The following is a 12,305-nucleotide window of genomic DNA, read 5'->3' as shown; positions in this document are numbered from 1 at the left end:
ATGTTCTCTATTACCCTGACACTCACACCTAGGCTGGGATTTTACCCCACTACTTGGAGCAGGCTGGGAGGTGGCAATGGGGAAGGGAACAAAATCAGGTGGGATGATAAAGGGTGCTGTGTGTGTTCCCACCTCTGCTGGTAGTTTACCAGTAGTTGGGTAGGTGGTGGGCAGCCTGCCCGGCCTTAGCCAAATTGAGACCCTTATGTTGTGGTTTTAAAGCCTTTTCCTATCACCGCCGGTATATCACATTATTACATGATGGATGGGCATGTCACCTCTCCTGGGGAGGCCATGCAGTAAAAATGTTCTGTTCATCTTTTTGTGGGCTCTGAGGATGATGTTTGGGGGGATGTCACTCCTTATTAGGCACGCTGTGACCCACAGAATGCCACCCTTGTTGAAGACCTTCCATAACCCTCACATTGATGCCCTTCCCCTTTCCAGGTCTTGCCTGATATACACCAGTGAGCTCCAAACCCACTTGCCTACAATTTGGGTTTGCCCCATTATGGTTTATCTGGGCCCTGCTGCAATCACACCAGTGGCCACCGTTCCCTGTGGCACTACTTGGGACCTAAGATCTGCCGGCTCTCTAATTGGTGTCAGCTCTTGGAGGCGGGACATCCTGCCTTGGAGGAGCAGAAGCCACAATTACAAGCAATTGCCTGAAAAACAAAAGATTGTGTCATGGTTTCCAGGGCTGGCAGAGGTGGGCTTGCCCCCCGACTTTCCAGTTGTTGGGTTGAGCCAACACCTCGAGGTATGGTCCCAGCTCTAGTCAGAGCTATCGAAGTAAGGAAACACCATTAAGGAAACACCAAGAATGACATATGAGAGAGTGATGCAAACTGTAAGCTCATTTAAACAAATAAAGCTGTGTTACTATTAAATGGCACACACACATCAAAATAAGTATTACTTTTACATGCTAATAATGTGTGATATGACTGCTGCTGTAACAAGGATAATGATAGAGGACCTCGAATGAAGATTGACAAACTAATAGAATAGCTTTAAAAATTGACAACTGTCTAAAGATAGGAGGTCCCAAAAGGCTGATTAATGGTTAGATCGTGACAATCGGTCTTTTAATGATAACATGACAAGTTTGCTAATGATAGGAGGTTCTGAAATGCTGATTAATGATTTTACAATCACATGATGTCAATAATTGCTGACTAATAGTTTGAAGAAAAATAGAATCTCTTCTGTTTATTGATTGTGTGTCTGTGTGGAGTTTGCACATTCTCCCCGTGTCTGCGTGGGTTTCCTCCGGGTGCTCCGGTTTCCTCCCACCGTCCAAAGATGTGCAGGTTAGGTTGATTGGCCATGCTAAACTGACCCTAGTGTCAAGGGATTAGCGGGGAAAATATGTGGGGTTACGGGAATAGGGCCTGGGTGGGATTGAGGTCCGTGCAGACTCAATGGGCCAAATGGCCTCATTCTGCACTGCAGGGATTCCATGATTCTATAATGAAGGGCATTCCACGAGTCACATGGCAAGAGTTTTTTGACTGTTCAACATGGAACTTCCCTTGTCTCTCAAGAATCATCTGAATTATAAGCTACCAGTTTAGAATGCTTTAAAAATAAATCCATATTGCACCAGTGGAATCAAAGAACAATTTTCATGAATATAGGAGTGTCATATAATAACTATGAGGCAGTTAACTCATGTGAGTTTTGATTAACTGACAGTCTAAAAAGAAGATATTTATTTTATCACAGAAATATTTTCTGTGAACATGTTTTTATGTTCTTTCCCCTCCTTTTCTTGAAGGAGCTGGATTGTGCTTCCACAGGTGTCAATAGCCCTCCAGGATTTCACTCAAGTGTAACATCCTTCGTGTGTGGGCTCTTGTTGGGGAACATTCTTAAACAGAGCAGGAGTCACACTGAAGAGCGGCTGAGCAAATATTAACTGGATCATATGGAGACATGAAGTCATATAGTGAAAAACAAGAAAACATGAAACAGGACATAAGGGACCCGATTTCTCCCCTTTTTTAAAAACCTGCAATCTCCGCAGTTTCCACAGGGTGAATAGGTGTGGAAATTATGCAGGGAACCTTTCTACCAGCTCCCCAAAAGTTGACACCACTTCTGATACTTCCCATTGAAACTGAAGTTGAATACATCTCCTCATATGTAGGTAGGTGTGTGGCAATTAATGATGAGTAAAGGCCAATCCCATTTATTACTTGTCATTTGTAGTTTTAGTAACGCTGGCTGTCAGGAATGCTGCTATATTTCTGAGATTACAACACCATTAAGAAGACAAAAGGGGGATCTTTGGTGACAAGGCTGTCTAGCATGGTGGAAATCAATATTTCCTTTTTTAAACATATTAATTCATGGGACATGGGTGTTGCTGGCTGGCCAGTATTTATTGCCCACACCTAGTTGCCTGAGAGCAGTTGAGAGTCAACCACCAATGTGGGTCTGAAGTCACATGTAGGCCAGACCAGGCAAGGACAGCAGATTTCCTTCCCTGAGGGACATTACTGAACCAGATGGGTTTTTCCGACAATGGTTTCACGATCATGAGTAGATTCTCAATTCCAGATATTTTTATTGAATTCAAATTCCACCATATTCCATGGTGGGATTCAAACCCAGGTCCCCAGAACATTAGCCGAGTTTCTGGATTAATAGTCTAGCGATAATGCTACTAGGCCATCACCACTTTAGCCAGTAACAGTAGCAGGGGCAATGGCTATGTTCCTTCTCCCCTCCCAAAGGAGGGGGATCAGCTGACCACAAGAATACCAACAGGAACCAACTAATAACATTCAGAATAGTCTGATCCTGGGAGAGTTGCCATGGCGAGAGAGGAAACACATCACTCGAGCAAAGCTCAACATAGAAGAAATCCTGAGATCTAGCAGCACTTTCAGATTTATGTGCTACAGCAAATTGCATAATGTGACCTCTAGGCAGCCTTTCTGGAGTATTTTGGTCCATAAACTAGACAAACATCCAATATCAGAAGGACTTAAATAAATTTCTAAAAAGATAATTATTGGAGTATACCTCATTTAATTAAGCAGACCTTGGGCTTAATGGTAGCAGTCTTTTGAGTCGGAAGGCACAGGGTTCAAACATGCTCTCAATTCAGAGTTGGCATCTGCAAAAGCTATCATATGCAGTGGGTGTAGGTGCCCAACCATCATATAGGCAGTGGGAGCCCATTAAAACCCTCCTGCCTCAAAGGACTTAACCCCACACCCCTGACTCAATTGATAGTATAACGATGGTTACGACATGCCGCATTTTTTCGCAGTTGCATTAATCTCTACCACCTTGGGCAAGGTACAGAGATGGAAGAAGTGTCTAATTCCAGCTTGTCAAACCACCAACTGGAACATGATTTCTTTCACTACTTCAGGACTATTCTCCAAAGGAAGAATGTGAAGATACCATAAGCACAACTTTGAGCACCAAGTACACAGTTGCATTTCAATCTGTGCAGGCACTGATTTGTTTGATTTATCGATGATTCACATTATGATAAGTGCTTCAGTCAGTTATATTTTCCTATGTACGCTCTAGAGTTTCGAAGAATGTGAGGTGATCTCATTGGAACCTACAAAATAGAACAGACAGGTAAAATGTTTCCCATGTCTGGGGAGCCTAGAACCAGGGGACACAGTTTCAAAATAAGGGGACGCCACTTAGGACCGAGATGAGGAGAAATTTCTAACACAGAGGGTTGTGAATCTTTGGAATTCTCTATCCCAGAGGGCTATTGTGAAAGCTCAAAGGACTGGCGACCAAGTTTAGTAACTAAGCAGTCTATTTATTGTAATGAATAAACTATGTACAGTGTGCAAGAAATGTGTTACTGACCTCTTTGACTCCAGTCTCAGACCAATTGGGAAAGCCTGCGCTCGGCCCCAGGATTTATGTTCTTCGGCCTAAATGGCCAACCGGGTCACATGACCCCCCGAAAATGTGTGTAGAAGGTATTGAAGTGTGTAATCTGTCATGATTGTATTGAATGGTGGAGTAGGCTCAATGGGCTGACTGATCTACTCTTTCTGTATTCCTTTAGTATACTACTTGGGGCCAATCTGGAATGCTTCCATCCATTGTAAATGGGACAACAGCAGTTTAAACTAGCTCACAAATCACATACCATCTTTGTTCGCAGATGTATAAGTCTCTGCCACCTTGGGTAGGGTAGAGATAGGCAGCTGGAGCCTCTCTGTTTCAGATGTAAAGGCACATGTAATATGTAATATGCCAATTCAATTGTTCAATGCAATGCAGTTTTGAATCACAAATGGACTAAGTGTGACCTGTGCCCATTTGTACTGACATTAAGCAGGCTAACCAGCATTCTGTAAAGAAACCACTCATCAAAAATCATAGAAATCATAGAAACCCTACAGTACAGAAAGAGGCCATTCGGCCCATCGAGTCTGCACCGACCACAATCCCACCCAGGCCCTACCCCATACCCCTACATATTTTACCCACTAATCCCTCTAATCTACGCATCTCAGGACACTAAGGGCAATTTTAGCATGGCCAATCAACCTAACCCGCACATCTTGGGACTGTGGGAGGAAACCGGAGCACCCGGAGGAAACCCACGCAGACACAAGGAGAATGTGCAAACTCCACACAGACAGTGACCCAAGCCGGGAATCGAACCCAGGTCCCTGGAGCTGTGAAGCAGCAGTGCTAACCACTGTGCTACCGTGCTGCCCACTCATGCTTGGGAAACGGCTGAAGACTTTCTTAAAGTTTACCTCTGCGAGGTCAGGAGAAGTATTCCTGCTCACCCTGGTCCCATAAAGGTGGTAAAAGAACTCTGGCCCATTGCTGTTCTGTGCAAGACCCTCGGGTGCTGGTTCAGCTCCTCCCACCCTTACCCATTAAAAATCCAATGGTGTTGGAGCCAGCCAAATTCCTGCCAGGCTCAACAAATGAGCTCCCTTAAAAAATTGGATTAGTATGTAAATGAGGCCTGGGCTTCAAAGTTGCTCCAGTCTTATTGCAGTAACAATAGGCATGTGTAGAGTTGCCAACCCACCAACTCTGGCTTGGAGTCTCCAGGAATTGAAGGTCAACCTCCAAGATATTGCTGTGTGCTACTCTTCAGAAAAGTCATTCGGACATTAAAACAAGATTTTGTTTTGACATCTGCTTTGAACATTTCTCTTTACCAGATACAAATGCATTGAAAGTGAGAAATAAAAGGCTGTTTGGCTGACAATCAAGCATCATGGAATGAGGTAATGCGTCTCTGCGCTCTCTATTTGGTGGAGGAAGGCAGTGTGTCATAAGGATGGATGTGTTGGCTAACTAATGGCCGCAGTCTGGAGCAAGTCATGTGAAGAAACCTCCAGGAAATTACAGGTGGCAATGCAAGGCAGAGAGCGGGTTCACTGCACAGCAATCACCTATTACATCCCTCAAATTAAAATCAACACTTTTATCACAAATCATTATAACTTATACTTCTGTGAAAAGCAAGAATTTGCCATAATAATTAATTTTTGGTCAGGTAGTAAAGACTTATTTAGACAGACATTTAACTAAAAGATACTGAAGAACTGGTGACAAATGGAAACAGGTTACCTTGAAGTTTGGATTAAGAGTCACACCCTGAAATAATAACCTTTTGTTTTCAGATATTAACTGAGCTGATAGCTGTTTTAGCAACTTCTCTTTTAATTTTGATCATTGTGGGGAGACGGTGGCGTAGTGGTACTGTCACTAGACTAGTAATCCAGAACCCCAGGGTAATGCTCTGGAGATTCAGGTTCAAATCCTGGCATCGCTGAATTCAATAAAAATCTGGAAATAAAATTCTAATGATGACCATGAAACCATTGTCGATTATTGTAAAAACCCATCTGGTTCACTAATGTCCTTTAGGGAAGGAAATCTGCCATCCTTACCTGGTCTGGCCTACATGTAACTCCAGACCCACAGAAATGTGGTTGACTCAAGCGCAGTTAGGGATTGGCAATAAATGCTGGCCCAGCCAGCGATGCCCATATCCCATGAAATTTTTTTTTAAAAAAAACAAACTCCAGCGGAACGCAAGTTCTTGTGGGACAAGCAAGGTTATGGTTACAAACCGTGACAATAAGAGTAATTCTGGGAATACTTCAGAAATATTAGACACCACAAAGAGTCTTATTTTCCATTCTAGTTAAATTACAATTGAAAAAAGATTGTAGCAGATCACACGGCAAGACAAGAGTGAATCAACCTCATGTCCAGCATTACCGCCGAGAACCATTCTCAGTATACCCAATACTCACCATAAAAATCGCAAGGATTGCAATACTTTGGACAAGGATATCCGAGCGAGGTAAAATATGGAATCATATTATAAGCTGTTCCACAATATGTTGTAACTCCTGAAGAAAGCAGAACAACCAGATCAAACAAATGGAATATGTCTGATCGTGGCTGATGGATTGACATTAGGATCAATCGATTTCCTCTTGCAAGTCTTGAAAGAGTCATCACCAAATTGTGTGCTGTAAAACTGTCGAGTCCAGAGGTGGGTTCATCTAATATTAAAATACCTGGAAACACAAATATTTCCTTGGTTTCATTGTTTGATATTTATCAGTTGCGGCAGGTTATTAAAGCAAAGGTGGGTATCACCCAGCTTTTTCTTTCAACTAATACTTTCAGATTTCACTGTATTTTTCTACTCATTTAGGGATGGTCCTCTTCATCTGCCTCCTGGGATCCCCGTAGCAGCTGCCACCGCCACCCCCCTGCCCCACCCACCTCTCCTTCCTCACCTGGATCGTCAGATCTGCTGCCACTCCCCCTCCCCTTGCCATAGTAGTAGGTCCTGTTTCCCAGGGATGGCAGTTGGAGGTTCTCCCTCCTGTCCTGAGCATCTTTGACAATGGGAAGCCCTATTCTTAGCATTTGGTCTGCACCCACCTCACCATGGTCAACTCGAGGTTCATTACAGAGAACTCCTCTTGTTAACACAACCATGTTGGTGCCCATTTTTACAGTGACCCCGACACAGGAAGCCATCACCTTTCCCTCAATCTTCATTGACCCTCCCACAATCAACCCCACCCTCAGTTCATCAGCCTTGCCCTGCTTTCGATGACCTGCGATCCAACTCCCATCACCCTTAACCAGCTATCATCCCCCCCAAGTACAGTAGAATTGCCCCCTACCCACCCCTCCTGTTACCCTCAACCTGCCATCCCTCATTCTCGACCCTCTCTCTATCATCTTGGACCTTCCCTCTGTTATCCTTGACTCAGAATTCAACATCGACTTTTTTGATCCCTCCATAATCATACTCGGTCTATTGTCTTTAAACATTGACCTTTAACTGTACAGTCCAACATCTTCCTCTCTCTCCTATGAAAATTCATAGGGCTGCCACCTCTCTCCCTCCCTTGGGCAGCCACACCCCAGTCCCCTTTGACTATTACCAGCAATCATTATTGCCTCCTATCCAGCCATTGAACTAAGATCATCATCAAGAAACAGCAGTTCCTACTCACTCCAAATCACCATGAAGACTACCTTGCCTGTTGCACATCACACTTAAGCAGTTCTGAATTTGAAAGCATATGTTTGTAATTTGCTGCTGATTTTATTGGAAATGTACTCTTAATTCTAGTGAGGTGGCTTTTAAATGAGAACATATGGGGCGGAATTTTCCCATCCCACCCTCCACAGGAATCGTAGCAGGAGGGGGCAGACCATGCAAAGGTCCATTGACCTTGGGCAGGAATTTCCAGCCTTGGGCCGAGTGCAGCCAGAAGATTCCGCCCAAGATATGCAAATATTTTTTTAAAAAAGAGTTCCCGATGATAATCCATCATTGATCTGCCGCCAACATAATTCTGTTGTTTAATTCCACCGTTGAGAAGCTGAGTTTAGGCCTCTCACACAATTAAGTGCCCCCGCCTTCCTCTCCCAGGAATTTCACAAGATTCCGCCCAGTAACATCAAAATAAGTTAAACATAGAACATAGAACAGTACAGCACAGAACAGGCCCTTCGGCCCACGATGTTGTGCCGAGCTTTATCTGAAACCAAGATCAAGCTATCCCACTCCCTATCATCCTGGTGTGCTCCATGTGCCTATCCAATAACCGCTTAAATGTTCCTAAAGTGTCTGACTCCACTATCACTGCAGGCAGTCCATTCCACACCCCAACCACTCTCTGCGTAAAGAACCTACCTCTGATATCCTTCCTGTATCTCCCACCATGAACCCTATAGTTATGCCCCCTTGTAATAGCTCCATCCACCCGAGGAAATAGTCTTTGAACGTTCACTCTATCTATCCCCTTCATCATTTTATAAACCTCTATTAAGTCTCCCCTCAGCCTCCTCCGCTCCAGAGAGAACAGCCCAAGCTCCCTCAACCTTTCCTCATAAGACCTACCCTCCAAACCAGGCAGCATCCTGGTAAATCTCCTCTGCACTCTTTCCAGCGCTTCCACATCTTTCTTATAGTGAGGTGACCAGAACTGCACACAATATTCCAAATGTGGTCTCACCAAGGTCCTGTACAGTTGCAACATAACCCCACGGCTCTTAAACTCCAACCCCCTGTTAATAAAAGCTAACACACTCTAGGCCTTCTTCACAGCTCTTTCCACTTGAGTTGCAACCTTTAGAGATCTGTGGATATGGACCCCAAGATCTCTCTGTTCCTCCACAGTCTTCAGAACCCTACCTTTGACCCTGTAATCCACATTTAAATTAGTCCTACCAAAATGAATCACCTCACATTTATCAGGGTTAAACTCCATTTGCCATTTTTCAGCCCAGCTTTGCATCCTATCTATGTCTCTTTGCAGCCTACAACAGCCCTCCAGCTCATCCACTACTCCACCAATCTTGGTGTCATCAGCAAATTTACTGATCCACCCTTCAGCCCCCTTCAGTTGTGGATAGAATATTGACAGGCATTCAGAAAAGGGAAATGACAAAACATCTGGATAGGTATTGTTTTCATAAGTGAGAGACACCATTAATCACTGGGAGGAAGATCTTGCCTACAAAATTTCTTGGGGTTCACTGAGAAAAATTATGCATTCTGCTTGTAATGGAATTTCTGTGGATGTGATCCACTCAAGTTTTAGCTGGACTTTGTGCCACACTAGAACAGGCTTTTTAGGTGGATTAGAAGTTGGCTAAACCTGAGAAAGCAAGAAAGAATTGTGAATGAAGTTGGCTGTTGCCATTTGTACTTAAAAAATTTTTAAACTCTATTCCTAAAGCCACAAAGCTAATGCGCAGAGTGAACCCAAATCCATCTCCTTTCTTGCTCAAAAAATCAAAGTCGAATTGAATCCAATTAAGAATGGTAAAATTTAGCCACATACTTGTGAATAAACAGCTCACCAACATTCATTATCGAAGTTCACATGTGAATAATGGTTACTTAATACTTTAGTAAATGGCTTCAGGTGCTTGCAAAAGCGTAACTCAGTACTTTAGAGAACAAAGTAACATTAACAGAGGGATAAACAATGGCTCTTTACCAGGATTCCACAGTAGCTGTACTCCAATGCTCACCCGTCGTCTCTCACCCCCAGAGACTCCCCTGGTAAAGTAATTCCCGACCCTAGTGTTAGCACATTGTCTTAGTCGGAGCTCTGCTATAACATCCTCTATCTGAAAAAGAATAGGAATCAAATTTAAACTATATATGTTGCCCTCTCATGTTAATTATTTGTTTGTCCCTAATTCAATCATAAAGTCAAAACAATTATAATATCGAAACAGCAGTTTTCTACGTACTATTTAAGAAAACAATGTATTTGGAACCTTGTGCAATCCATGCTTACAGAGGATGAGAAATTGATATGAAAATCAGGCCCAGACAGGTGGGGTGATAATCCTGTCTCTGAACTGATTGTGTGATATTTCTATATAAAATGGGCAACCCCCATAGCACAAAACTAACCGTAGCTGGAGCAGATCGTTAGAGGAGTGATCAGAATGGCTGATGTAGAAAATGAAAAATACCCAAATGGTATGGGTTTGGGACAAAGGCAGATTGGTGCAGACAGAGTTGCATTTCACTAAACCTGTAAAGTGGCCAAACCGGAGTTCTGGACCCATGAAATGAGAAAAACTTGAATTTACCAATAACATTGATTATTGATTATGAATGATTTAAATTTATGTTCAATATTGTCTGATAATAAAAATCTAGTATTAGTAAAATGAACTTGTTGTAAAGATCCTGCAGGTTTACCAGTTCCCTTTTTGGGAAGGAAACCAGCTGTCCTTACTCCCTCTACCTAAATGTGACTCCTCTCAGAACTCACCCGAGTGACCATTCCATTATATCTGAGCTCTAAATTGTAGCTGTTGGCTGTTTCTTTTTCAGAGAATCACAGACTAGCGTGGTTTTGATGCCACCTGGTGTCCTTGCAAATAGACTTTTCCAAGGTACTATAGTATTCAAAAACAAGAATCCCAATTGAGATATTCCCCTCCTTAGGCAGGGACACTGAATAATGTTCCTTCATGTCCAGGATGGAGGTCAATGAGCACTGCACAGATAGTGGAAACCCTCTTGCTCTATACCACCCTGAGTTCCACGCCAGGCACTGTGTTTACACAATAAGCCATTGAGAGACTGTAGTAAGCAAACAATGTCTGCCATAGGAAGTCAGAAATATACAGACAGGGAAAGGCAGTGAGTTTGGTTTGTGAGGGACTAAGACCTCATCCTACATTTTCATTAAATATATATATAGATATGCTCATTGCTATTTTGTACATTTTAAAACTGACCAAAATCCTTAAAATGGCTGAACCCATGTTATTCTGTGACCCCTGAACAAAAGAAGACACGTTGCCATTTCAGGGAAACTCACACCTCGCTATCTCTGAGGAGTCAATGAGGACTGTCCAACTTCAAAGAGAACTACAAAGACCACCTCCATTTACTAACCGAGGCTGGTCAGAAGGAGACTGATACTCTGCTAAGTTAAAAGGCATCGCAACCTTTCTTTCAATTCACAATGGTTGAGACATTTAGCAATCTTAGAAACCCAGCCACATTCTAATCGATCGATACACATCCTTTGTTGCTGACTGATTTGAAAGGTGGGGGTCATGTGATATAGGCCTCTGGCTTGTTGAACTGGTTAACATTGCTTTGCTGAGCTGAATAGCTCAGTCTGCTCAGTAACTTCTGAATAGCAGCCTCATAAGAAAAAAGTGCTCTGCCCAGAGCACAGTGTAGCCCCATCTACACTGCTTCTGCTGGAAATCCTGTACCATCTGCTACAGAACTGATTCATCTCCGTGTGTCTATCTCATTGTGTGAAGTCGGCACTACCAGAAAAATGAATTATACAGCATCAGTTTTCAGCCTGCCAATCACTGTGAAGGAGTGCCTCATTGGACTTTTGTTCTGGACTCTGGAACCTAGGTGAAACAATATTTATTTTCTTTGTGGTCTTTGTACTTTGTCTCTCTCTCTCTCTATCCCTATTTTTTTTATTGCATTAATGCGAAGGGGTGCTGTTGCGACACTCCTTTTTATGTTTTGAGTGTGTGCAAATAAACTAACCCTTTGAGTTCATCCTATCTTGACGTTACTGTGGGGTTATTAGCAGAGAATTGGATCACACCAAAACTGAGTGTTGGGAAATTGCTTATAAAGAGAGAAACAAATCAAAACCAACCTTCTGTTTATGGACATGTGGTGAGGGGAGAAATTAGTGCTGTTTAAGTTCACCCCTGCTCCTGTCCATAAACAGGTTTTATATTGCTCTAGCAAAAGCTGACAGTCACGTGAAGGATCAATGCCCTCCTTCTATGCTGGAGGCCTCCAGGTTTCTTACCCTTTTGTTTCTTTGCTCTTCTGAGAAGTGTTTTGGAAGACGCAGTTTTGCCACAAATGTTAATGTTTCTCTTACAGTGAGATTGGGTAATAATCGGTCATCCTGTCGTACATGTGCAATACACTTTTTAACCAGCTGCCTGCTGACTGGTGTTTCATTGATCAAGATTTTGCCAGATTTGACTTTCCCTCCTTCACCTCGGCAGGTGATTATGTCAAGTAAAGATGTCTTGCCACAGCCTGTTTATCCACAAATTAAGAAAAATAATATCATTTGAATGCACTTTAAGGATCTTCTTCTGAGGCCTGCTCCATCACAATAAAATTGGTTTCTGCAACAACAGTTTGTCTTCCTTAGAGTGGCCAACATTTAATGAAAGTTAGGCCTGGGGCTCTTAGTAGTATATCAGTATTTACATGAAATGACCAAGAGTGCATCAATGTCCCAGAACTTCCAATTGGATCTTCGGATTGC

General features: G+C 42.9%; 1 protein-coding gene across 1 annotated transcript in view; it reads right to left on the bottom strand.

Moving 5' to 3' along the window:
* abcg8 (ATP-binding cassette, sub-family G (WHITE), member 8) overlaps positions 1 to 12,305 on the bottom strand; it is a 42,173-nt gene that overhangs the window by 20,933 nt on the left and 8,935 nt on the right. The window contains exons 4-6 of the mRNA XM_078230536.1: positions 11,832 to 12,070; positions 9,510 to 9,642; positions 6,285 to 6,554 (exon numbers count right to left, since the gene is read on the bottom strand). Of these exons, the coding sequence (XP_078086662.1) occupies positions 6,285 to 6,554; positions 9,510 to 9,642; positions 11,832 to 12,070 (642 nt within the window). The remainder of the gene's footprint in view (positions 1 to 6,284; positions 6,555 to 9,509; positions 9,643 to 11,831; positions 12,071 to 12,305) is intronic.

The sequence above is a fragment of the Mustelus asterias genome, chromosome 15 (assembly GCF_964213995.1).
Source record: "Mustelus asterias chromosome 15, sMusAst1.hap1.1, whole genome shotgun sequence".
In the NCBI taxonomy this organism is placed as follows: Eukaryota; Metazoa; Chordata; class Chondrichthyes; order Carcharhiniformes; family Triakidae; genus Mustelus; species Mustelus asterias.
The sequence above is the reverse complement of the archived record's forward strand: the minus strand, read 5'-3'. Positions and strand labels throughout refer to the sequence as shown.